Raw genomic sequence first — 25,639 nt, 5'->3', positions numbered from 1 at the left:
GAGTGGTGAATGGAGCTGAACACTGTGTAATCATCAGCGAACATCCCCACTCTGACCTTGTGATGGAGGGAAGGTCATTGGTGAAGCAGCTGAAGAGGGTTGGGGGGTCGAGGACACTAACCCTGAGGAACTCCTGCAGAGACGTCCTGGAGCTGAGATGATTTGTATCTATCTACAGATTGTCTATCAATCAAATCCCTCCAGTGTGGAGGAGACTGGCCCATCCAGCCTGCGCTGAGTTTCTGACAGAGTATCTCTCTCACACCCTCTCTCCTCCACCCCTCTCCCCTCCACCCCACACATTTTCCATGGCCAATCCACCTAACCTGCACATCTCTGGACACTAAGGGACAATTTATTAGCATCACAAATAAGCTTACATTAACACTGCAATGAAGTTACTGTGAAAATCCCTTAGTCGCCACACTGGCGCCTGTTCAGGTACACTGAGGGAGAATTTAGCAAGGCCAATGCATCTAACCAGCACGTCTTTCGGACTGTGGGAAGAAACTGGAGCGCTTGAAGGAAACCCAGAGAGACAAGGGGAGAATGTGGAGAGAGGGGGGAAGAGAGACAGAGAGAAACAGATAGAGACAGACGAAGAGAGACAGACAGAGAGAGAGAGAGAGCGTTGGAGAGGTTTAGGGAGGGAATTCCAGAGCTTAGGGCCCCCAAGGCAGCTGAAGGCATGGCCCCCAATGGCAGAACGATGGGAATTGGGGGATGCTCGAGAGGCCGGAATTGAAGGAGAGCAGAGATCTCGGAGGGTTGGAGGAGGTTACAGAGATAGGGAGGGAGGGAGTGAGATAGGGAGGGATTGGAACAGGAGGATGTGAATTGTAGAGGCTGGAGGAGGTTACAGAGATAGGGAGGGAGGGAGGAGTGAGGAAAATCACAACAAGTCATTGCATTCTCCCATCTCACCGCCCCCCGCCCCCCCCCACCCCCACCTCCTCACCCCCTCTGGTTCTTTCCCCGATCACCTTCAATCTGTGTCCCCCTCTGGTCCCTGACCCTCCTGTCGCTGGGAACAGTGTCTCCTCATCACAAACCCCCTTCCCCGATTTGGAACGACTCGATTCAATCTCCCCCTTAACCTTCTCCGCTCGAAGGAGAACGACCCCCACCCCACCTTCCCCCCACACATCACCCCCAGCCATTTAAATGTCTGCCCGTCTGCTCCCCCTCCCCCCACCACCAAGTGAAGGCCCTCATCGCTGCCATCCGGATTCCCGGAGTGAGCGGGTACATGCCGGTAGATCAGTCCGTGTGACACCTCCCCCCCCCTCCACCCCCGGAAGGGCCCCTCCTGCTTCGAGTTCTCGGCCGTCCCTCCTGCAGCGTGAACCGCCCATACTTGGGTCATAGTTCATCGGTGAGGTGAGTGCAAAGTTTATTCCTCTGGTGTGAGATGTATGATAAGGAGGCGGGGAGTGGTGTGTTTAACGGGGAGGTACTTTACGGCTGATCAGCTGACTATATCTCCAGTGACTGCAGAACTGTGTGTGTTGCAGGATTTGGTGCGAGGGAGTTGGGACAGTGCCTTAGCGACAACTCGAGAGCCTCACCGCTGCTCTGTCAGGTTAGTCGGGGGGGCGTGCAAACACGACGTGATGGGCATCGCTACTTCAGCGAACCCCACTCCGAGGGAAATTCTCCTTATCTGTCTTGGTGCACCTGTTAGCATCGAGAGAACACTTTGAAAAACTTCACCAAACAAGCTGGACAGGTTTCTGGGACAGGAGACCGGGAAGTGACCGACCGAGATGGAGTAGATCAGATTTAGCAGGAGTGAGAGGCAGATAGATAAGAAGAGAGATAGACAGATAGATAGATAAGCTACGTGTGTGTGTGTCGGCACTGCCAATCTGCAGCCAACCAAGCAAGGGAAGGTGTCAAAGGAAGGGGGAACGGGGGAGGGCTGTTAGACTGTGGCAGGCTGCACAGCTCAGATTTAAAAACTGTGGGAAAGATGAGGGGCGAGGGGGGAGGGGGGGGAGCAGAAATCTGGTGGCAGGCAGTCAACTCCCGAGGGGAGGGGGTGTTGGAGAGACCAATGCAGAAAGTAGGGCGCAGAAATGGGGTCCCTTTGTAAAGTAAAGTTTATTTATTGGTGTCACAAGTAAGGTTACATTAACACTGCAATGAAGTTACTGTGAAATTCCCCTGGTCGCCACACTCCGGCGCTTGTTCGGGTCAATGCGCTCTAAGCAGCACGTCTTTCAGACTGTGGGAGGAAACTGGAGCACCCGGAGGAAACCCATGCAGACACAGGGAGAATGTGCAGACTCTACACAGGCAGTCACCCCTGGTGCTGTGAGGCACTGAGCCACCCATCCCCTCCTGCGCTAGTCCCCTCTGTCCCTCATTTCACCTCCTCCCAATTTGCCCCCTCCCCTGCCCCCCATGTCCTTTCATTATTTTCTCCCCCCTGCCTTTAACCAGCGTCCCCCACAAAACCCCCACCCACACTCCACCCCTAGCTCCCCAAGATGGCACCCAGAAACCATCTCCGCTACTCCCTCTCGAGCTCCCTTATCTGTGACAGCCAGTTCCACAGTCCCCCTACTACCCCCCCACCCCCAGCAATGATTGGAATGATTTAGGGGCTGGAGGAGGTTACAGAGATAGGGAGGGAGGGGGATTGGGATCAGCGAGGGGGTGTATGATGTATTTGGGCTTGCGTACCCAATGTGAGGGATCCACTCCGTGCCTCCTGTGTACCCAGGTCGACTCTGCGTTACACAGGCCTGTGCACAATTCCTCCGCCCTGACTCACAGTCATGCAGCCCACGCACCGAGCCACAGGCCTGTGGTTGGTAATCCTGGGAATTCAGAGCATTGAGTGGCTCAGAGAGCGAGTGTCGAAATGTCGGGCCCAAGGAGATGTGTGTCATTCTCCGAGGCTTTGGTTAGGCCACAACAGAGTGATTCACACGCAACATCTGCAGCCACATCAGAAAATGGCTTTGGTGCACGAGGGGGACATTCAGCCCCTCGTGTGTGCTGCCAGCCCTCTGAAGGAGCCACCCATCTCCTCTACCTCTCAGATTACAATCCAATCCCCCCTCGAAACCCCTCGATCAAAACAAGCTCACCCACACTCCCAAGCAGCACCTACCGCACCCTAACCACTCGCTGTGTGAGAGAGTTTCACCCACACTCCCAAGCAGCGCCTACCGCACCCTAACCTCTCCCCAATTCCCGATCTGTCTGCCAATGGGAACAGTCTCTCCCTCTCCACCCTGTCGCAATCCCCCTCACCATTCTGAACACCACGATCCAAATCTCCTTTCCACCTTCCATTCCCCAAGGAGAATGGTCCCCAACTTTCTCCAGTCTCTCCACATGAACTGACATCCCTCACCACCCCCCTGGAACCATTCCCCTCGATCTTTCCTGCACTCTCCGATGCCTACTCATCCATTCCTGAAGTGGTAGACTGGTAGAGTATGAGATGTATCAAGGCTCAGTGGGGAATCTCCAGCTGGTGGTGTTCCCCATGTGTCTGCTGCCCTTGTCCTTCTAGGTGGTAGAGGTGGCGGGTTTGGAAGGTGCTGTTGAAGGAGCCTTGGTGAGTCGCTGCAGTGCATCTTGTAGATGGTACACACGGCTGCCTCTGTGTGTTGGTGGTGGAGGGAGTGAATGTTGAAGGTGGGGGTTAGTGTGTCGATCGAGCGGGGGCTGCTTTGTCCTGGATGGTGTCGAGCTTCTCGAGTGTTGCTGGGAGCCGCTCTCATCCAGGCAAGTGGAGAGTATTCCATCACACTCCTGACTTGTGTCCTCGTCGATGGTGGACAGGCTTTGGGGGGAGTCAGAAGGTCAGTGGAGAATGGGGAGAATGTGGACTCTCCCACAGGGAGTGGGGAGAATGTGGGACTCGCTCCCACAGGGAGTGGGGGAGAATGCGGGACTCACTCCAAGGGGGAGTGGGGAGAATGTGGGAATCGCTCCCACGGGGAGTGGGGAGAATGTGGGACTCGCTCCCACGGGGGAGTGGGGAGAGTGTGGGACTCGCTCCCACAGGGAGTGGGGGAGAATGCGGGACTCACTCCAAGGGGGAGTGGGGAGAATGTGGGACTCGCTCCCACGGGGAGTGGGGAGAATGTGGGACTCGATCCCACGGGGAGTGGGGGAGAATGTGGGACTCGCTCCCACGGGGAGTGGGGAGAATGTGGGACTCGCTCCCACAGGGAGTGGGGGAGAATGTGGGACTCGCTCCCACGGGGACTGGGGAGAATGTGGGACTCGCTCCCACGGGGAGTGGGGAGAATGTGGGACTCACTCCAAGGGGGAGTGGGGAGAATGTGGGACTCGCTCCCACGGGGAGTGGGGAGAATGTGGGACTCGCTCCCACGGGGAGTGGGGAGAATGTGGGACTCGCTCCCACGGGGAGTGGGGAGAATGTGGGACTCGCTCCCACGGGGAGTGGGGAGAATGTGGGACTCGCTCCCACGGGGAGTGGGGAGAATGCGGGACTCACTCCCGCGGGGAATGGGGAGAATGTGGGACTCGCTCCCACGGGGAGTGGGAGTGATCCATGAGCAACGACAGGTGTGATCAGCATATACAAAAACTGGACATTGCATTTCTATAGCGTCTCTCACCTGAGTCAGAAGTCCCCAAGTCATTTCAGGGAAGAATTATCCAACACACTCTGACCCCAGGACATGTGTGGAGATATTAGGGACAGGCGACAAAAAACTCGGTCAAAGACGGAGAGAGGCAGAGAGAGAAAGAGAGACAGAGAGAGGGAGACAGAGAGAGAGAGATTCAGAGAGAGAGAGAGAGAGACAGAGACAGAAAGACAGAGAGGGAGACAGACAGACAGAGGGAGGGAGACACAGATAGAGAAGGGAACTGGACCCAGTGATTAATTTTCATCCCTCTGTCCCACCTCCACAGGTCACCTCAGGGAGTGGAGCACCAGATCCTACCACGTACGTCACCACTCCTCCCCTCCCCACTCTGCCCCTGGGATCGCGGGACTCTGTGCAACTGCACACGGTGGGAGAGACGCAGACGAACCCTCTGCTGGTCCAACGGGGCGCAGTCGAGTAGAACCCAGGCGAGGAACGGTCAAAACAGGCAACGGGAGGCGTCGGGGAGAGAGAGAGGCCGAGAGCGACAGCGTGAAGTCAGGCTCGATTTCCCCTGCTGACAGGGGGTGGGTGGGGTCCTGAGGGGCCTCCTCTCACAGGGCGTGGTGAGGGGGGCAGAAGGACGCCCACCATGGCAGCCTCGCAGGTGGAGTGTTTGGAGGAGGACAGTGGGAACATGCAGGTGTCGGAGTGCAACCCACAGTTTGTCTACAGTGAGAGGCAGCGCCTGGCTTTGGAAGCTCTGCTGGACCACGGGCCTGGGGCTTTCTACCAGTGCGTCAAACGCGAAGGCACTCGCCTCTTCCTCTCGGCCGAGGAAGCCCACCGGCTCCATGCCAGCTGCGGGGACTTCCGGCACGGGAAGGTGCCGGCGGGAGAGGACAGTGTGGAAGCCATGGTGCTGGACACAGACTCCTCGCTCACCTACTGGCCCACCAGGTCTGACACCCAGGCCCCTTTCCTCACCCTAGGCTGGCCCGAGACGGGCATGTGGAAGGGCATCACCCGAGCCATCGTCTACACCCACCCCCCCATGGAGAACAGTCCAACCATCAAGGAGGTCATCCGTTCGCTGCTGCAGAAAGCCAAACAGGTAGGTGGGCACCTAGGTGGCATTGCAAAGCCCTCCACCCACGCCCCCCCCCCCCCGCCCCCCCCGTTGCTCTCCTCCCTGCCAACGTCAGCCACCCACATTGGGCAGGAAGAATAACAAAGAAGCTAATTGTCTAAATGGTGAGAGATTACAGAGCTCTGAGGGGTAGAGGGATCTGGGTGTCCTAGTGAATGAATCACAGGGTACAGTTACAGCAAGTAATTTGGAAAGTGAATCGAATATTATTGTTTATTGTGAGGGGATTTGATTACAGAAGCAGGGAGGTTATGCTTCAGTTGTACAGGGTGTTGGTGAGACCACATCTGGAGTGCTGTGGGCAGTATTGGTCTCCTTGTGGGGTCAATGTTTAAAAATAAGGGGTGGCCCATTTCACACAGAGACAGAAAAAAATGTTTTCTCTCAGGTGGGGATGAGTCTCTGGAACTGAGTCACAGACCAGTATCTAATCGAGGGGTTCGGGTAGTTTATCTATAGAATAACAGATACCCAGGAGTGAGTTACAGACTGGAATCTAATCTAGGGGTTCGGGGTGGTTTATATATAGAATAACAGATACCCGGGAGTGAGTTACAGACTGGAATCTAATCGAGGGGTTCGGGTAGTTTATATATAGAATAACAGATACCCGGGAGTGAGTTACAGACCGGAATCTAATCCAGGGGTTCGGGGTGGTTTATATATAGAATAACAGATACCCGGGAGTGAGTTACAGACTGGAATCTAATCGAGGGGTTCGGGGTGGTTTATATATAGAATAACAGATACCTGGGAGTGAGTTACAGACTGGAATCTAATCGAGGGGTTCGGGTAGTTTATATATAGAATGACAGATACCCGGGAGTGAGTTACAGACTGGAATCTAATCGAGGGGTTCGGGGTGGTTTATATATAGAATAACAGATACCCGGGAGTGAGTTACAGACCGGAATCTAATCGAGGGGTTCGGGTAGTTTATATATAGAATAACAGATACCTGGGAGTGAGTTACAGACTGGAATCTAATCGAGGGGTTCGGGTAGTTTATATATAGAATAACAGATACCCGGGAGTGAGTTACAGACTGGAATCTAATCGAGGGGTTCGGGTAGTTTATATATAGAATGACAGATACCCGGGAGTGAGTTACACACTGAAATCTAATCGAGGAGTTCGGGGTGGTTTATATATAGAATATCAGATACCCGGGAGTGAGTTACAGACTGGAATCTAATCGAGGGGTTCGGGGTGGTTTATATATAGAATAACAGATACCCGGGAGTGAGTTACAGACTGGAATCTAATCGAAGGGTTCGGGATCGTTTATATATAGAATAACAGATACCCAGGAGTGAGTTACAGACTGGAATCTAATTGAGGGGTTCGGGGTGGTTTATATATAGAATAACAGACACCCAGGAGTGAGTTGCAGACTGGAATCTAATCGAGGGGTTTAGGGTGGTTTATATATTTTGGCCTTGGAGGGAGTGCAGAGGAGGTTTACTAGGCTGATACCGGAGTTGAGGGGGTTGAACTATGAGGAGAGGCTGAATAAACTAGGCTTGTACTCATTGGAGTTTAGAAGAATGAGGGGAGATCTCATTGAGACGTATAAGATGATGAATGGGATGGATAGGATAGAGGTGGAGAGACTCTTCCCACTGAAAAAAGACAGTAGGACTAGGGGGCACAGCCTCAAGATAAAGGGGGGGCATTTTAAAACGGAGTTGAGGAGGAACTTCTTCACTCAAAGGGTGGAGAATCTCTGGAATTCTCTACCCATTGAAGTGGTGGAGGCTGCCTCGCTAAATATTTTCAAGAAGCGGGTTGATGGGATTTTGATAAGAGAGGGGATTAAGGGTTATGGGGAGAGGGCCGGAAAGTGGAACTGAGCCACGACAGATCAGCCATGATCTTATTGAATGGCGGGGCAGGCTCGAAGGGCCAGATGGCCTACTCCTGCTCCTATTTCTTATGTTCTTATGTTCTTACATATAGAATAACAGACACCCGGGAGTGAGTTACAGACTGGAATCTAATCGAGGGGTTCAGACTGGTTTATATATAGAATAACAGACACCCGGGGTGAGTTGCAGACTGGAATCTAATCGAGGGATTCAGGGTGGTTTATATATAGAATAACAACTACCCAGGAGTGAGTTACACACTGGAATCTAATCGAGGGGTTTGGGGTGGTTTATATATAGAATGACAGATACCCGGGAGTGAGCTACAGTCTGGGATCTAATCGAGGGGTTCAGACTGGTTTATATAGCGAATGACAGATACCCTGGAGTGAGTTACAGACTGGAATCTAATCGAGGGGTTCGGGGTGGTTTATATATAGAATAACAGATACCCGGGAGTGAGTTGCAGACTGGAATCTAATCGAGGGATTCGGGGTGGTTTATATATAGAATAACAGCTACCCAGGAGTGAGTTACAGACTGGAATCTAATCGAGGGGTTCGGGGTGGTTTATATATAGAAAAACAAATACCCGGGAGTGAGTTACAGACTGGAATCTAATTGAGGGGTTCGGGGTGGTTTATATATAGAATGACAGATACCCGGGAGTGAGTTACAGACTGGAATCTAATCGAGGGGTTCAGGATGGTTTATATATAGAATGACAGATACCCGGGAGTGAGTTACAGACTGGAATCTAATCGAGTGGTTCGGAGTGGTTTATATATAGAATAACAGATACCCGGGAGTGAGTTACAGACTGGAATCTAATCGAGGGGTTCGGGGGTTTATATACCGAATGACAGATACCCGGGAGTGAGTTACAGACTGGAATCTAATCGAGGGGTTCGGGGTGGTTTATATATAGAATAACAGATACCCTGGAGTGAGTTACAGACTGGAATCTAATCGAGGGGTTCGGGGTGGTTTGTATATAGAATAACAGATACCCGGGAGTGAGTTACAAACTGGAATCTAATCGAGGGGTTCAGGATGGTTTATATATAGAATGACAGATACCCTGGAGTGAGTTACAGACTGGAATCTAATCGAGGGGTTCGGGGGTTTATAGATAGAATAAGAGATACCTGGGAATGAGTTACAGACTGGAATCTAATCGAGGGGTTCGGGGTGGTTTATATACAGAATGACAGATACCCGGGAGTGAGTTACAGACTGGAATCTAATCGAGGGGTTCGGGATGGTTTATATACAGAATGACAGATACCCGGGAGTGAGATACAGACTGGAATCTAATCGAGGGGTTCAGGGTGGTTTATATATAGAATGACAGATACCCGGGAGTGAGTTACAGACTGGAATCTAATTGAGGGATTTGGGGTGGTTTATATATAGAATAACAGATACCTGGGAGTGAGTTTCAGACTGGAATCTAATCGAGGGTTTCGGGATGGTGGTTCGGGATGGTTTATATATAGAATAACAGATACCCGGGAGTGAGTTACAGACTGGAATCTAATCGGGGAGTTCGGGGTGGTTTATATATGGAATAACAGATACCCGGGAGTGAGTTACAGGCTGGAATCTAATCGAGGGGTTCGGGATGGTTTATATATAGAATAACAGACACCCGGGGTGAGTTGCAGACTGGAATCTAATCGAGGGATTCAGGGTGGTTTATATATAGAATAACAACTACCCAGGAGTGAGTTACACACTGGAATCTAATCGAGGGGTTTGGGGTGGTTTATATATAGAATGACAGATACCCGGGAGTGAGTTACAGACTGGAATCTAATCGAGGGGTTCGGGGTGGTTTATATATAGAATAACAGATACCCGGGAGTGAGCTACAGTCTGGGATCTAATCGAGGGGTTCAGACTGGTTTATATAGCGAATGACAGATACCCTGGAGTGAGTTACAGACTGGAATCTAATCGAGGGGTTCGGGGTGGTTTATATATAGAATAACAGATACCCGGGAGTGAGTTGCAGACTGGAATCTAATCGAGGGATTCGGGGTGGTTTATATATAGAATAACAGCTACCCAGGAGTGAGTTACAGACTGGAATCTAATCGAGGGGTTTGGGGTGGTTTATATATAGAATAACAGATACCCGGGAGTGAGTTACAGACTGGAATCTAACCAAGGGGTTCGGGATGGTTTATATATAGAATGACAGATACCCGGGAGTGAGTTACAGACTGGAATCTAATCGAGGGGTTCAGGATGGTTTATATATAGAATGACAGATACCCGGGATGAGTTACAGACTGGAATCTAATCAAGGGGTTCTGGGTGGTTTATCTATAGAATAACAGATACTCTGGAGTGAGTTACAGACTGGAATCTAATTGAGGGGTTCGGGGTGGTTTATATATAGAATGACAGATACCCGGGAGTGAGTTACAGACTGGAATCTAATCGAGTGGTTCAGGATGGTTTATATATAGAATGACATATACCCGGGAGTGAGTTACAGACTGGAATCTAATCGAGTGGTTCGGAGTGGTTTATATATAGAATAACAGATACCCGGGAGTGAGTTACAGACTGGAATCTAATCGAGGGGTTCGGGGGTTTATATACCGAATGACAGATACCCGGGAGTGAGTTACAGACTGGAATCTAATCGAGGGGTTCGGTGGGGTTTATATATAGAATAACGGATACCCGGGAGTGAGTTACAGACTGGAATCTAATCGAGGGGTTCGGGGTGGTTGATATATAGAATAACAGATACCCTGGAGTGAGTTACAGACTGGAATCTAATCGAGGGGTTCGGGGTGGTTTGTATATAGAATAACAGATACCCGGGAGTGAGTTACAAACTGGAATCTAATCGAGGGGTTCAGGATGGTTTATATATAGAATGACAGATACCCTGGAGTGAGTTACAGACTGGAATCTAATCGAGGGGTTCGGGGGTTTATATATAGAATAAGAGATACCTGGGAATGAGTTACAGACTGGAATCTAATCGAGGGGTTCGGGGTGGTTTATATACAGAATGACAGATACCCGGGAGTGAGTTACAGACTGGAATCTAATCGAGGGGTTCGGGGTGGTTTATATACAGAATGACAGATACCCGGGAGTGAGATACAGACTGGAATCTAATCGAGGGGTTCAGGGTGGTTTATATATAGAATGACAGATACCCGGGAGTGAGTTACAGACTGGAATCTAATTGAGGGATTTGGGGTGGTTTATGTATAGAATAACAGATACCTGGGAGTGAGTTTCAGACTGGAATCTAATCGAGGGTTTCGGGATGGTGGTTCGGGATGGTTTATATATAGAATAACAGATACCCGGGAGTGAGTTACAGACTGGAATCTAATCGAGGAGTTCGGGGTGGTTTATATATGGAATAACAGATACCCGGGAGTGAGTTACAGGCTGGAATCTAATCGAGGGGTTCGGGATGGTTTATATATAGAATAACAGATACCCAGGAGTGAGTTGCAGACTGGAATCTAATCGAGGGGTTTGGAGTGGTTTATATATAGAATAACAGATACCCAGGAGTGAGTTGCAGACTGGAATCTAATCGACGGGTTCAGGGTGGTTTATATACAGAATAACAGCTACCCAGGAGTGAGTTACAGACTGGAATCTAATCGAGGGGTTCGGGGTGGTTTATATATAGAATGACAGATACCTGGGAGTGAGTTACAGACTGGAATCTAATCGAGGGGTTCGGGATCGTTTATATATAGAATAACAGATACCCAGGAGTGAGTTACAGACTGGAATGTAATCGAGGGGTTCACGGTGGTTTATATATAGAATAACAGACACCCAGGAGTGAGTTGCAGACTGGAATCTAATCGAGGGGTTCAGGGTGGTTTATATATAGAATAACAGACACCCGGGAGTGAGTTACAGACTGGAATCTAATCGAGGGGTTCAGACTGGTTTATATATAGAATAACAGGCACCCGGGAGTGAGTTACAGACTGGAATCTAATCGATGGGTTCAGACTGGTTTATATATAGAATAACAGATACCTGGGAGTTACAGACTGGAATCTAATCGAGGGGTTCGGGATGGTGTATATATCGAATAACAGATACCCGGGAGTGAGTTACAGAGTGGAATCTAATCGAGGGGTTCGGGATTCTATATATAGAATGACAGATACCCGGGAGTGAGTTACAGACTGGAATCTAATCGAGTGGTTCAGGGTGGTTTATATATAGAATAACAGACACCCGGGAGTGAGTTGCAGACTGGAATCTAATCGAGGGGTTCAGGGTGGTTTATATATAGAATAACAGACACCCGGGAGTGAGTTACAGACTGGAATCTAATCGAGGGGTTCAGACTGGTTTATATATAGAATAACAGATACCTGGGAGTTACAGACTGGAATCTAATCGAGGGGTTCGGGATGGTTTATATATCGAATAACAGATACCTGGGAGTGAGTTACAGAGTGGAATCTAATCGAGGGGTTCGGGATTCTATATATAGAATGACAGATACCCGGGAGTGAGTTGCAGACTGGAATCTAATCGAAGGGTTTGGGGTGGTTTATATATAGAATAACAGATACCCGGGAGTCAGTTACAGACTGGAATCTAATCGAGGGGTTCGGGGTGGTTTATATATAGAATAACAGATACCCGGGAGTGAGTTACAGACTGGAATCTAATCGAGGGGTTCGGGATCGTTTATATATAGAATAACAGACACCCAGGAGTGAGTTGCAGACTGGAATCTAATCGAGGGGTTCAGACTGGTTTATATACAGAATAACAGACACCCAGGAGTGAGTTGCAGACTGGAATCTAATCGAGAGATTCAGGGTGGTTTATATATAGAATAACAGCTACCCAGGAGTGAGTTACAGACTGGAATCTAATCGAGGGGTTCGGGATGGTTTATATATAGAATGACAGATACCCAGGAGTGAGTTACAAACTGGAATCTAATCGAGGGGTTCAGGGTGGTTTATATATAAGATAACAGATACCCTGGAGTGAGTTACAGACTGGAATCTAATCGAGGGGTTCGGGGTGGTTTATATATAGAATGACAGATACCCGGGAGTGAGTTACAGACTGGAATCTAATCAAGGGGTTCAGGGTGGTTTACATATGGAATAACAGATACCCGGGAGTGAGTTACAGACTGGAATCTAATTGAGGGGTTTGGGATGGTTTACATACAGAATAACAGATACCCGGGAGTGAGCTACAGTCTGGAATCTAATCGAGGGGTTCAGACTGGTTTATATAGCGAATGACAGATACCCGGGTGTGAGTTACAGACTGGAATCTAATCGAGGGGTTCTGGGTGGTTTATATGTAGAATAACAGATACCCGGGAGTGAGTTGCAGACTGGAATCTAATTGAGGGGTTCGGGGTGGTTTATATATAGAAAAACAGATACCCGGGAGTGAGTTACAGAGTGGAATCTAATCGAGGGGTTCGGGGGTTCATATATAGAATGACAGATACCCGGGAGTGAGTTACAGACTGGAATCTAATCGAGGGGTTTGGGGTGGTTTATATATAGAATAACAGATACCCGGGAGTGAGTTACAGACTGGAATCTAATTGAGGGGTTCGGGGTGGTTTATATATAGAAAAACAGATACCCGGGAGTGAGTTACAGAGTGGAATCTAATCGAGGGGTTCGGGGGTTTATATATAGAATGACAGATACCCGGGAGTGAGTTACAGACTGGAATCTAATCGAGGGGTTTGGGGTGGTTTATATATAGAATCACAGATACCCGGGAGTGAGTTACAGACTGGAATCTAATCGAGGGATTCGGGGTGGTTTATATATAGAATAACAGCTACCCAGGAGTGAGTTGCAGACTGGAATCTAATCGGGGGTTCAGGGTGGTTTATATATAGAATAACAGATACCCGGGAGTGAGTTACAGACTGGAATCTAATTGAGTGGTTCGGGGTGGTTTATATATAGAATAACAGATACCCGGGAGTGAATTACAGACTGGAATCTAATTGAGGGGTTCGGGGTGGTTTATATGTAGAATAACAGATACCCGATAGTCTATTGTTGGAAAGCACCACCTTCATCGGGCCTGTCAGAACAACCCATCTTCAGCTGCCAAGAAAAATGCTTTTACCAGTGCTCGCAGGACAGTCCTGAATAAACTGCATAAAATGCAGGGTGCCTGGCTGAGCGCCAAGGCAGATGAAATACAGGAATACGCTGACAGAAACGACTTGAAACGGTTCTATGAAGCTCTCAGCACTCCCTATGGACGTCAATCTGTCAGGAGTTCCCCCTCCTGAGTACAGATGGTACAACTCTCATTACAGAGAGGGCTCAGAACCTGCAGAGATGGGCTGAACACTTTGAAGCCGACCTCAACCGACTGTCATCTATTAACGATGAGGCAATAAACAGGATTCTCCAGGTTGATATCAACAGCGCCATGGATGACCCACTGTAGTAGCCGAAGTCACGAAAGCTGTCAGCCAGCTATCCAGTGGCAAAACCCCAGGGGCAGATGCCACACCAGCAGAGACCTCCAAAGCAGGTCTTGTACTTATTGAGAAGCTCACCGAGTTGTTCCAGCCCTTTTGGAAGCAAGGATCCATTCCTCAGGAACTTAAAGATGCTTCCATCGTACACCTCTACAAGAGGAAGGGCAATCAGCAAGTATGTGACAACCACTGAGGAATCTCGCTGCTCTCCATCACAGGAAAAACCCCTTGCAAGAGTCCTGCTAAATCGTCTGGTCACTCATCTGGAGCTGGGCCTGCTTCCAGAGTCACAGTGTGGCTTCTGCAAAGGTCGTGGGACTATTGACATGATTTTTGCTGCGTGCCAACTTCAGGAGAAGTGTCAGGAGCAGAATCGTGAGCTCTACACAATCTTTGTTGATCTCGCAAAAGGCTTCGACACTGTAAGCTGACAAGGCCTGTGGAGGATCATGTCAAAGTTCAGCTGCCCCCCCAAATTCATTCAGATGGTACACCAGTTCCATGATGGCCAGAGTACTGGATGGCGGAGAATCCTCTGAGGCATTCCCAGTCACCAATGGTGTCAAACAGGGCTGTGTGCTCCCACCCACACTGTTCAGCATGATGTTTACTGCCATGCTGAATGATGCCTTCCAGGACAGTGTTGCTGGAATCAGCCTCAAGTACAGAGTGAATGGGAAGCTCTTCAACCTGAGGAGCCCTCAAGCTATTACCAAAGTGAAGGAGACTGTTCTGAGAGATTTCCTCTTTGCCGATGACTGCGCCCTGTATGCTGGCTCAGAGCCAGAGATGCAAGTCAGTATGGACAAATTTTCCACGGCTTGTGACAACTTTGGACTCACCATCAACATTAAAAAGACCGAAGTCGTGCACCAACTTGCTCCTCATGCACCGTACACAGAACTCATAATCACAATCAAAGGGCAGAAACTACAGGCAGTGGACCAGTTCACTTATCTTGGTAGCATCCTCTCCCAAGCAGCGACTATTGATACAGAAGTTAACTGCAGAATAGCAAAGGCAAGTTCTGTTTTCGGTAGACTGCGCTCCACTGTATGGGAATGTCAAGGAATCAGCCCAGCAACAAAACCGAAGGTCTACAGCGCCGCGGTACTCACTACCCTCCTGTACGCCTGTGAAACATGGACTGTGTATCGAAGGCATGCAAGACAGCTCTATCATTTCCACATGACTTGTCTTCGCAGAATATTACGCAACAGACGGCAAGACAAAGTACAGACACTGAAGTTCTCTCTAGAACAAGTCTACCATCAGTCCACACACTGCTGATGAGAGCGCAGACCCGGTGGGCAGGTCATGTCATCCGTATGTCAGACCAGCGCATACCCAAGCAGCTCCTTTTTGGGGAACTCTCTGCTGGAATATGCTCACATGGAGGGCAGGAGAAATGTTTCAAAGACACACTCAAGGCCTTCCTGAAGTTGCTTGACATTGACACGAACACCTGGGAAACGCTGGCACAAAACCACCCTACTGGGCACTGCCTCATTCACAAGGGCTGTCAGGCTCACGAAGCAAGGTGTATTGCTGAAGCACAACTTAAGCGCGAGCTGCGCAAGTCCAGAGCCACCAGCGCAACAACCACAGTGTCGACACAAGTCTGTCCAATATGTACCAGGACATTCCATGCCTGAATTGGCCTGATCAGTCATCTTCGGACACACCACAACAAGCCTCAAAATGACTAATGGTGTCGAGGTCCTCATTGACAATGGATGAACAACAACAACAGCCAATACCCAGGAGTGGGTTACAGACTGGAATCTAATCCAGGGGTTCGGGGTGGTTTATATATAGAATAACAGATACCCGGGAGTGAGTTACAGACTGGAATCTAATCGAGGGGTTCGGGGTGGTTTATATATAGAATAACAGATATCCGGGAGTGAGTTACAGACTGGAATCTAATCGAGGCATTCGGGGTGGTTTATATATAGAATACCAGATACCCGGGAGTGAGTTACAGACTGGAATCTAATCGAGGGGTTCGGGGTGGTTTATATATAGAATAACAGATACCCGGGAGTGAGTTACAGACTGGAATCTAATCGAGGGGTTCGGGGTGGTTTATATACAGAATAGCAGATACCCAGGAGTGAGTTACAGACTGGAATCTAATCGAGGGGTTCCTATACAGAATAATAGATACCCGGGAGTGAGCTACAGACTGGAATCTAATCGAGGGGTTCAGACTGGTTTATATATAGAATAACAGATACCCGGGAGTGAGTTATAGACTGGAATCTAATCAAGGGGTTCAGACTGTTTTATATATAGAATACAGATACCCGGGAGTGAGTTACAGACTGGAATCTAATCGAGGGGTTCAGGGTGGTTTATATATAGAATAACAGATACCCGGGAGTGAGTTATAGACTGGAATCTAATCGAGGGGTTCGGGATGGTTTATATATAGAATAACAGATACCCAGGAGTGAGTTATAGACTGGAATCTAATCGAGGGGTTTCGGGTGGTTTATATATAGAATAACAGATACCCGGGAATACATGTATATACTCTAGGATTTGAGCTCCATAATCCAGGCTGACACTCCCCCCACCCCCGGTGCCAGTACTGAGGGAGTGCTGCACTGTCGGGGGTAGATGTATATACTCTAGGATTTGAGCTCCATAATCCAGGCTGACACTCCCCCCCACCGGTGCCAGTACTGAGGGAGTGCTGCACTGTCGGTGGTAGATGTATATACTCTAGGATGTAGACTTAGGATATACTTCGGGACAGAGGAGGGGAACTGTACTTAGAGTCTGAGGGAATGGGGGAGATCCTGAAGGAATTCTTTGAGACAGTATTCACGAAGGAGAGGGACTTGTTGTCTGGAAGTGTCTTGGACGGAATTGTTGATCTGTTGGAGAAAATATCGATTACGAGGGAGGAAGTGTTAGGGTTTTTAGGTCGCATTAAAACTGATAAATCTCTGGGGCAATTATTCTAGGCTGCTTAGGGAGGCGAGAGATGAAATTGCTGGGCCTCTGACGCAAATCTTTGTCTCTTCTTTGGACACAGGTGAGGTTCCCGAGGACTGGAGGATAGCTAATGTGGTACCGCTGTTTAAAAAGGGCAGTAGGGATAACCCTGGTAATTATAGGCCAGTGAGCTTGGCATCAATGGTAGGGAAGTTGTTGGAGATAGGAAATATACGTATTTAGAACATGGCAATCTGATTAGTGATATGCGGCATGGCTTTGTCAAGGGGAGGTCGTGCCTTACGAATCTGGTAGAATTTTTTGAGGAGGTGACAAAAACGGTTGACAAGAGACAAGCCGTGGATGTCGTCTATATGGATTTCAGTAAGGCATTTGACAAAGTTAAGGCTCATGGGATACAGGGACAGGTGTCTAGATGGGTTGAAAACTGGCTGGGCAATAGGAGACAGAGAGTAGTATTGGAAGGGTCTTTTTCTAGCTGGAGTTCTGTCACCAGTGGTGTGCTGCAGGGCTCAGTACTGGGACCTCTTCTATTTGTAATATACGTAAATGACTTGGAAGAGGGTGTACGTGGTGTGATCAGCAAGTTTGCAGATGACACAAAGGTGGCTGCGCTGGCAGACAGTGAGGAGCAGTGTCAGGCAATACAACGGGATATTGATAGGCTGGTATATTGGGCAGAGAAATGGCAGATGGAATTCAATGCAGATAAATGCGAGGTGATGCATTTTGCAAGAAATAATGTAGGGGGGAGTTATACAATAAATGGTAGGACTATTAAGAGTATAGAAATGCAGAGGGACCTGGGGGGTGCAAGTACACAAGTCCTTGAAGGTGGCAGTACCGGTGGAGAAGGTGGCGAAGAAAGCTTATGGTTTGTTAGCCTTTATAGGAAGGGGTATAGAGTATAAGAGCTGGCGTCTAATGTTGCAGTTGTATAGCACGTTGGTTAGACCGCATTTGGAGTACTGCGTCCAGTTCTGGTCGCCTTACTACTGGAAGGATGTGGAGACTCTGGAGAGAGTGCAGAGGAAGTTTACGAGAATGTTGCCTGGTATGGAAGGACTGAGCTATGAGGAGAGATTGGGTAAATTGGGGCTGTTCTCCCTGGAAAGATGGAGAATGAGGGGAGACCTAATAGACCTGTATAAGATTATGAAGGGTATAGATAGAGTAAACAGTGGTAAGCTTTTTCCCAGGTTGGATACGAAAATCAGAAGGGGCCACGTGCTGAGGGTGAGAGAGGCGAGGTATAATTCAGATGTTAGAGGGAGGTTTTTCACACAGAGGGTTGTGGGGGCCTGGAATGCACTGCCATGTAGGGTGGTGGAGGCAGGCACGCTAGAGTTGTTTAAGGCTTACCTAGATAGGCACACGAGCAGACTAGAAATGGAAGGATAAGAACGTAAGAACATAAGAAATAGGAGCAGAAGTAGGCCATCTAGCCCTTCGAGCCTGCCCCGCCATTCAATAAGATCACGGCTGATCTGAAGTGGCTCAGTTCCACTTTCCCGCTTTCTCCCCATAACCCTTAATTCCCTTGTCTATCAAAAACCTATCTACCCGTGACTTAAATATATTTAGTGAGGCAGCCTCCACCACTTCAACGGGCAGAGAATTCCAGAGATTCACCACCCTTTGAGTGAAGAAGTTCCTCCTCAACTCCGTTCTAAACTGTCCCCCCCCTTATCTTGAGGCTGTGCCCTCTAGTCCAGCTGTCCTTTCTGAGCGGGAAAAATCTCTCTACCTCTACCCTATCCATCCCCTTCATTATCTTATACGTCTCTATAAGATCCCCCCTCAGCCTTCTAAACTCCAACGAGTACAGACCCAGTCTATTTAGCCTCTCTTCATAGTCCAACCCCCTCATCTCCGGTATCAGCCTAGTGAACCTCCTCTGCACTCCCTCCAAGGCCAAAATATCCTTGCGTAAGTGCGGCGACCAAAACTGCACACAGTACTCCAGCTGCAGCCTCACCAGTGCCCTGTACAGTTGCAGCAAGACCTCCCTGCTTTTATATTCAATCCCCCTCGCTATAAAGGCCAGCATCCCATTCGCCTTCTTGATCACCTGCTGCACCTGCAGACTGGGTTTTTGCGACTCGTGCACAAGGACCCCCAGGTCCCTCTGCACCGAGGCATGCTGCAGCTTTTCGCCCTTTAAATAGTAATCCCTCCTACTATTATTCCTGTCAAAGTGGATAACTTCACACTTGCTAACATTGTACTCCATCTGCCAGGTCCTCGCCCAAAGACTGGATACAAAAGACTGTTCTAAATAATGATCAGGAGCCTCAGGACGTTCCTGGGAATCAATAGATTCCTATGGGCCGTCCAACATATTTTATGGCTCAACTGCCTCTTATGTTTGAGCTTCTGGGGATTCTGTGAATGTCTGTATAAGCCGTGTATGTTTATTGATGTCTCTTTTTTTAACATCCACAGGTGCTTTGGTCCGTCTTTTGTCCAACAAGGGGCATACACACGGTGGGTCGTGCGAGGGCTGCTCTTGGATGTTGCTTTGAGAGTTGCCTAGTGCTTCACATCGTTCGTGTACGCTTAAACTGAACCATCTGACGGGCAACACGACAGCTCAGTGACTATCACTGTTTGCTGTGCAGATACAGGGACCCGGGTCGGATCTCCGGTGTCTGTGGGAGTTTGCACATTCTCCCCGTGCTTGCGTGGGTTTTCTCCGGGTGCTCCGGTTTCCTCCCACACCCCAAAAACGTGCTCTTAGGCTGATTGATGCTAACAAATTGTCCCTAAATTAGACTTTGCTTAATCTGGCGTAGAGAAAAGTCATCGGTAGAAGAAGGTAGATCAGGCACTCACTGAATGTTAAAATGGCGGCGCATACTTGTTGGGCCGAAGGGCCTGTTTCCTGTGCTGTGTTGTTCTTTGATTTGAGCTCCATAATCCAGGCTGACACTCCCCCCCCCAGTGCCAGTACTGAGGGAGTGCTGCACTGTCGGGGGTAGATGTATATACTCTAGGATTTGAGCTCCATAATCCAGGCTAACACTCCCCCCGGAGAGGGAAGTGACGGGCTGTAGATGTTGTGCAGGATGTTGGTGGCTTCGTGAGGTGAATCATTGGCTCCTGGAGGGGGAAGCTCTCATTGACTCTTTCACTCAAATATTGTGGTGAAATATTTCCATATGATTAGAATCAACAATGTGTTCATATAGCAATACTGCCAGAGAGAGAGAGACAGAGAGACGGGGAGAGGGAGACAGAGAGAAAGAGAGAGAGAGAGAGATAGAGAGAGAATGAGACAGAGAGGCAGGGAGAGGGAGATTGGGTTAATCCTCCCTCCCTCCGATAGGGGAACAGGCTGCCCAGTGTCTGAGTGTAAATGGGGGAGAGGTGGGTGACAGGGTTAATCCGGATGTTGTCTGTTCTGGAGCTGAGGTTGGAATGTAGTTTGTTGACTCTTAAAGGAACACTCCCTCAGTCTAAAGCTGTTAGTGGTCATTCCTGGAATTGTGTTTATTGGCCACAGAATCAACCACCTGCAACTCAATTGGGAAGAAATCCAAAACATTCCTTTAACTTCACCAAGTTCCCAAAGTGTGAACAATAATTTGTGCATCAGCAGAATATAACACCCAGAATTCCTTCCAGAAACAAACACTCTCTCTCGCTGTTTCTCTGTCTCTCTCTCTGTCTGTCTCTTTCTCTCTCTGTGTCTCTCTCTGTCTCTGTTTCTCTCTTTGTCTGTCTGTCTCTCTCTCTCTCTTTCTCTCACGCTCTTTGTCTCTCTCTGTCTGTCTCTGTCTCTCTTTTTCTCTGTCTCTCTCTGTTTTTCTCTCTCTCTGTTTCTCTCTTTGTCTGTCTGTCTCTCACTCTCTCTTTCTCTCACTCTCTTTGTCTCTCTCTGTCTCTCTCTTTCTCTGTCTCTCTCTGTTTTTCTCTCTCTCTGTCTCTGTTTCTCTCTTTGACTGTCTCTCTCTCTGTCTCACTCTCTCTTTCTCTCACTCTCTTTGTCTGTCTCTGTCTCTCTCTTTCTCTCTCTCTGTCGGTCTCTCTCTGTCATCTCACAATGTCAGGGACCCAGGTTCAATTCCAACCTTGGGTCACCGTCTGTGTGGAGATTGCACATTCTCTCCGTGTCTGTGTGGGTTTCCTCCGAATGCTCCAGTTTCCTCCCACAGTCTGAATGATATGCTGGTTAGGGTGCATTGGCCGTGGTAAATCCTCCCTCTGTGTACCCAAACAGGTGCTGGAATGTAATGACTAGGGGATTTTCACAGTAACTTCATTGCACTGTTAATGTAAGCCTACTTGTGACACTTATAAATAAACTTTTCCCACGGTCCAAAGATGTGCAGGTTAGGTAGATTGGCCATGATAAATGTGTGGAGTTACAAGGATAGGACAGAGGGGAGGGCCTGGACACAATGCTATGTCAAAAAGTTGGCGCAAATGATGGGCTGAATGGCCTCATTTTGTACAGCAGTGATTCTACGATTCTCACTGACTGTCTCTCTCTCTCACTGTCCCTCTCTCACTATTTCTCTCTCTCAGTCTGTCTCTCTCTCTCTCTGTCCCCGCCCCCACCGCTCTGGGGCTCACTCCCAATTGACCCCGTCAAGCACACCTTGTCTCTGAGCAACACTCAATGCAAACTCGGGACTCACTCAGGAGACAGACTGAAAAACACAGCACGGGGTTAGATACAGAGTAAAGCTCCTTCTACACTGTCCCCCCATCAAACACTCCCAGGACAGGTACAGCACAGGGTTAGATACAGAGTAAAGCTCCCTCTACACTGTCCCCATCAAACACTCCCAGGACAGGTACAGCACAGGGTTAGATACAGAGTAAAGCTCCCTCTACACTGTCCCCATCAAACACTCCCAGGACAGGTACAGCACGGGGTTAGATACAGAGTAAAGCTCCTTCTACACTGTCCCCCCATCAAACACTCCCAGGACAGGTACAGCACGGGGTTAGATACAGAGTAAAGCTCCTTCTACACTGTCCCCCCATCAAACACTCCCAGGACAGGTACAGCACGGGGTTAGATACAGAGTAAAGCTCCCTCTACACTGTCCCCATCAAACACTCCCAGGACAGGTACAGGACGGGGTTAGATACAGAGTAAAGCTCCCTCTACACTGTCCCCATCAAACACTCCCAGGACAGGTACAGCACGGGGTTAGATACAGAGTAAAGCTCCCTCTACACTGTCCCCCATCAAACACTCCCAGGACAGGGACAGCACGGGGTTAGATACAGAGTAAAGCTCCCTCTACACTGTCCCCCATCAAACACTCCCAGGACAGGTACAGCGCTCCCACAGTACTGGCACTGTGGGGGGATTGTCGGTCTGGATTATATAAATTGATGTGTTGGTGTTCTGCGGAGGTGAAAATGATTTCTTTCTTTCGCTAACCACCCCCCACTTCATTGTCCTAGGTCATTGCAGTTGTCATGGATACCTTCACAGATGTGGACATTTTCTGTGACCTGATTGAGGGAGCGTCCTTACGGCAGGTTCCGGCCTACATCCTGCTGGATCAGCGCAACCTGCTGCACTTCATAGCAATGGCCCAGGGGAGTGGTACCAACCTCCAACTGCTCGATGTGAGTTTACATTAACACTGGGGAATGGGAGGAGGCCATTCAGCCCCTCGAGCCTGTTACACAGGAACAGGAGGAGGCCATTCAGCCCCTCGAGCCTGTTACACAGGAACAGGAGGAGGCCATTCAGCCCCTCGAGCCTGTTACACAGGAACAGGAGGAGGCCATTCAGCCCCTTGAACCTGTTGAACAGGAACAGGAGGAGGCTGAAGGAAGAACCTAGGTTTTGAGCAATGGGTATGATTGTGGCCTTTGCTTCCAACTATTTACTTTGCATAATTGGTACACATTTACATGGAATGTAGTGGGACAGGATTTGAAATACTGCCAGGGCGAGTAACTGTTTAAATCCCGGATCTGGAAACAATCCTCCCTCACACACACACCCACACACACTCTCTCTCACGCACACACTCTGTGTCACACACGCACTCTCTCACACACACTTTCACACACACACTCTCTCTCACACTCTTTCTCACGCACACACGCTCACTCTCTCTCACACACGCACATTCTGTCTCTCTCTCACACACACACACACACACACAAACACACACACTCACATATACACTTTCTCTTTCTTTCTCGCTCACACACTCTCTCTCTCACAACACTTTCTCTCTCACACTCTCTGTCTCACACACACTGTCTCTCACACACTCCCACACTCTCCCTCTCTCTCTCACACACTCTCTCACACTCTTTCTGTCTGTCTTTCGCTCTCTCCAGAATATCAGTGTGCGGGTTCTGAATGGCAGTTCCTTCTGTTCGAGGAATGGGAAGAAGGTGACAGGGGATGTGAAGGAGAGGTTCTTACTGGTGGATGGAGAGACCGTCATCACAGGATCCTACAGGTCAGTCCCTCCACAACACAAACCCTGTCAGTATCATGTAGGGTCAGATACTGACATTGTCTCAACACTCTCCATCTCTCTCTCCTCCTCCCTCGCTCCCTCCTCCTTTCACTCTCTGTCTCTCTCTCTCTGTCTCTGTGTGTCTCTCTGTTTGTCTCTCTCTCTCTGTCTCTGTGTGTCTCTGTCTCTGTGTGTCTCTCTCTCTCTGTGTCTCTCTCTCTGTCTGTCTCTTTCTCACCATCAGTCCGATTGTAATGGGGAGACAACATTATGGGACCGCGATGAGTGACTGATTGGGAGTGAGGGATTGGGATCGGGAGCGAGTGACTGGAACTCAGAGAGAACAACTGGGACTGGGAGCGAGGGATTGGGATCGGGAGCGAGGGATTGGGACCGGGAGCAAGCGATTGGGATCGGGTGCGAGTGACTGGGACTCAGAGAGAATGACTGGGACCCGGAGTGAGCGATTGGGACCGGGAGCGAGGGATTGGGACCCGGAGTGAGCGATTGGGACCGGGAGCGAGGGATTGGGACCCGGAGTGAGCGATTGGGACCGGGAGCGAGGGATTGGGACTCAGAGAGAATGACTGGGACCCGGAGTGAGCGATTGGGATCGGGAGTGAGCAACTGGGACCCGGAGTGAGCGACTGGGACCCGGAGTGAGCGACTGGGATCGGGAGTGAGCGACTGGGACCTGGAGCGAGCGATTGGAACCCGGAGCGAGGGATTGGGATCGGGAGCGAGGGATTGGGACCCGGAGTGAGCGACTGGGATCGGGAGTGAGCGATTGGGACCTGGAGCGAGCGATTGGGACCCGGAGCGAGGGATTGGGATCGGGAGCGAGGGATTGGGACCCGGAGTGAGTGACTGGGATCGGGAGTGAGCGATTGGGACCTGGAGCGAGCGATTGGGACCCGGAGCGAGGGATTGGGATCGGGAGCGAGGGATTGGGACTCGGAGTGAGCGATTGGGATCCGGAGTGAGCGACTGGGACCCGGAGTGAGCGACTGGGATCGGGAGTGAGCGACTGGGACCCGGAGTGAGCGACTGGGATCGGGAGTGAGCGATTGGGACCTGGAGCGAGCGATTGGGACCCGGAGCGAGGGATTGGGATCGGGAGCGAGGGATTGGGACTCGGAGTGAGCGATTGGGATCCGGAGTGAGCGACTGGGACCCGGAGTGAGCGACTGGGATCGGGAGTGAGCGACTGGGACCCGGAGTGAGCGACTGGGATCGGGAGTGAGCGACTGGGATCGGGAGTGAGCGATTGGGACCTGGAGCGAGCGATTGGGACCCGGAGCGAGGGATTGGGATCGGGAGCGAGGGATTGGGACTCGGAGTGAGCGATTGGGATCCGGAGTGAGCGACTGGGACTGGGAGTGAGCGACTGGGACCCAGAGCGATCGACTGGGACCCGGAGCGAGGGATTGGGACCTGGAGTGAGGGATTGGGATCGGGGGCGAGGGATTGGGACCCGGAGCGAGGGATTGGGACCCGGAGCGAGGGATTGGGACCCGGAGCGAGGGATTGGGACCTGGAGTGAGCGATTGGGACCCGTAGCGAGGGATTGGGATTGGGAATGAGTGATTACTCTCTCTGTTTCTCTCTCTCTCTCTCTGCAGCTTTACCTGGTCGGATGCCAGGCTAGACCGGAATCTGGTGACCTTGTTAACGGGACAGGTTGTTGATGCGTTTGACCGGGAATTCCGCACTCTGTACGCTGCGTCCCGACCCCTCCAACGGAGCGACTTCCTCCCTCCCCCCCTGCAGCCCGCCATGGTCAATGGCTACGACCTTCCCCACGTGCCGGTGCGACCCCAGGCCCTCCCCTCGCCTGCGAAGACGTCTATGCTTCACCGAGTGGTAGCTCGCCGCACCGTGACCCCCCACCCCCTCCCCCCCTCCGGCGGGGACCCAGCCAGGCCGGGGGCCCGGCCCACTTTCCGGCAGACTGTTACCATGTGGCGGGGGGCGCGGGGTGCCCAGGGCGCTGAGGCAGCACAGGCTCTGAGTGACATCCTGCGGCGAGCCAGGCAGGCAGCCAGTGGGACCAGCGCGCCGCCCCCCAAGGCCAGCAAGTCAATGTGGGACCTGTCCGCCCTCTCACAGCTCTCCAGCTCCAGCACCTT

At 50.2% G+C, this 25,639-nt stretch overlaps 1 protein-coding gene across 1 annotated transcript in view; it reads left to right on the top strand.

Moving 5' to 3' along the window:
• Positions 1 to 1,418: 1,418 nt before the first annotated feature.
• The window catches only part of LOC145339554 (protein FAM83E-like), a 26,014-nt gene continuing 1,793 nt past the window's right edge, over positions 1,419 to 25,639 (top strand). The window contains exons 1-5 of the mRNA XM_080184037.1: positions 1,419 to 1,582; positions 4,906 to 5,694; positions 22,489 to 22,656; positions 23,386 to 23,510; positions 25,133 to 25,639. The exon at positions 25,133 to 25,639 is cut by the window's right edge and continues 49 nt beyond it. Of these exons, the coding sequence (XP_080040163.1) occupies positions 5,233 to 5,694; positions 22,489 to 22,656; positions 23,386 to 23,510; positions 25,133 to 25,639 (1,262 nt within the window). The 5' untranslated portion in view covers positions 1,419 to 1,582; positions 4,906 to 5,232. The remainder of the gene's footprint in view (positions 1,583 to 4,905; positions 5,695 to 22,488; positions 22,657 to 23,385; positions 23,511 to 25,132) is intronic.

This window comes from Carcharhinus amblyrhynchos, unplaced genomic scaffold, assembly GCF_965287045.1.
Source record: "Carcharhinus amblyrhynchos unplaced genomic scaffold, sCarAmb.v2.hapA scaffold_536, whole genome shotgun sequence".
NCBI classification, from domain to species: domain Eukaryota; kingdom Metazoa; phylum Chordata; class Chondrichthyes; order Carcharhiniformes; family Carcharhinidae; genus Carcharhinus; species Carcharhinus amblyrhynchos.
Note: the sequence above shows the minus strand (reverse complement) of the source record. Positions and strands in the feature narration are given on the sequence as shown.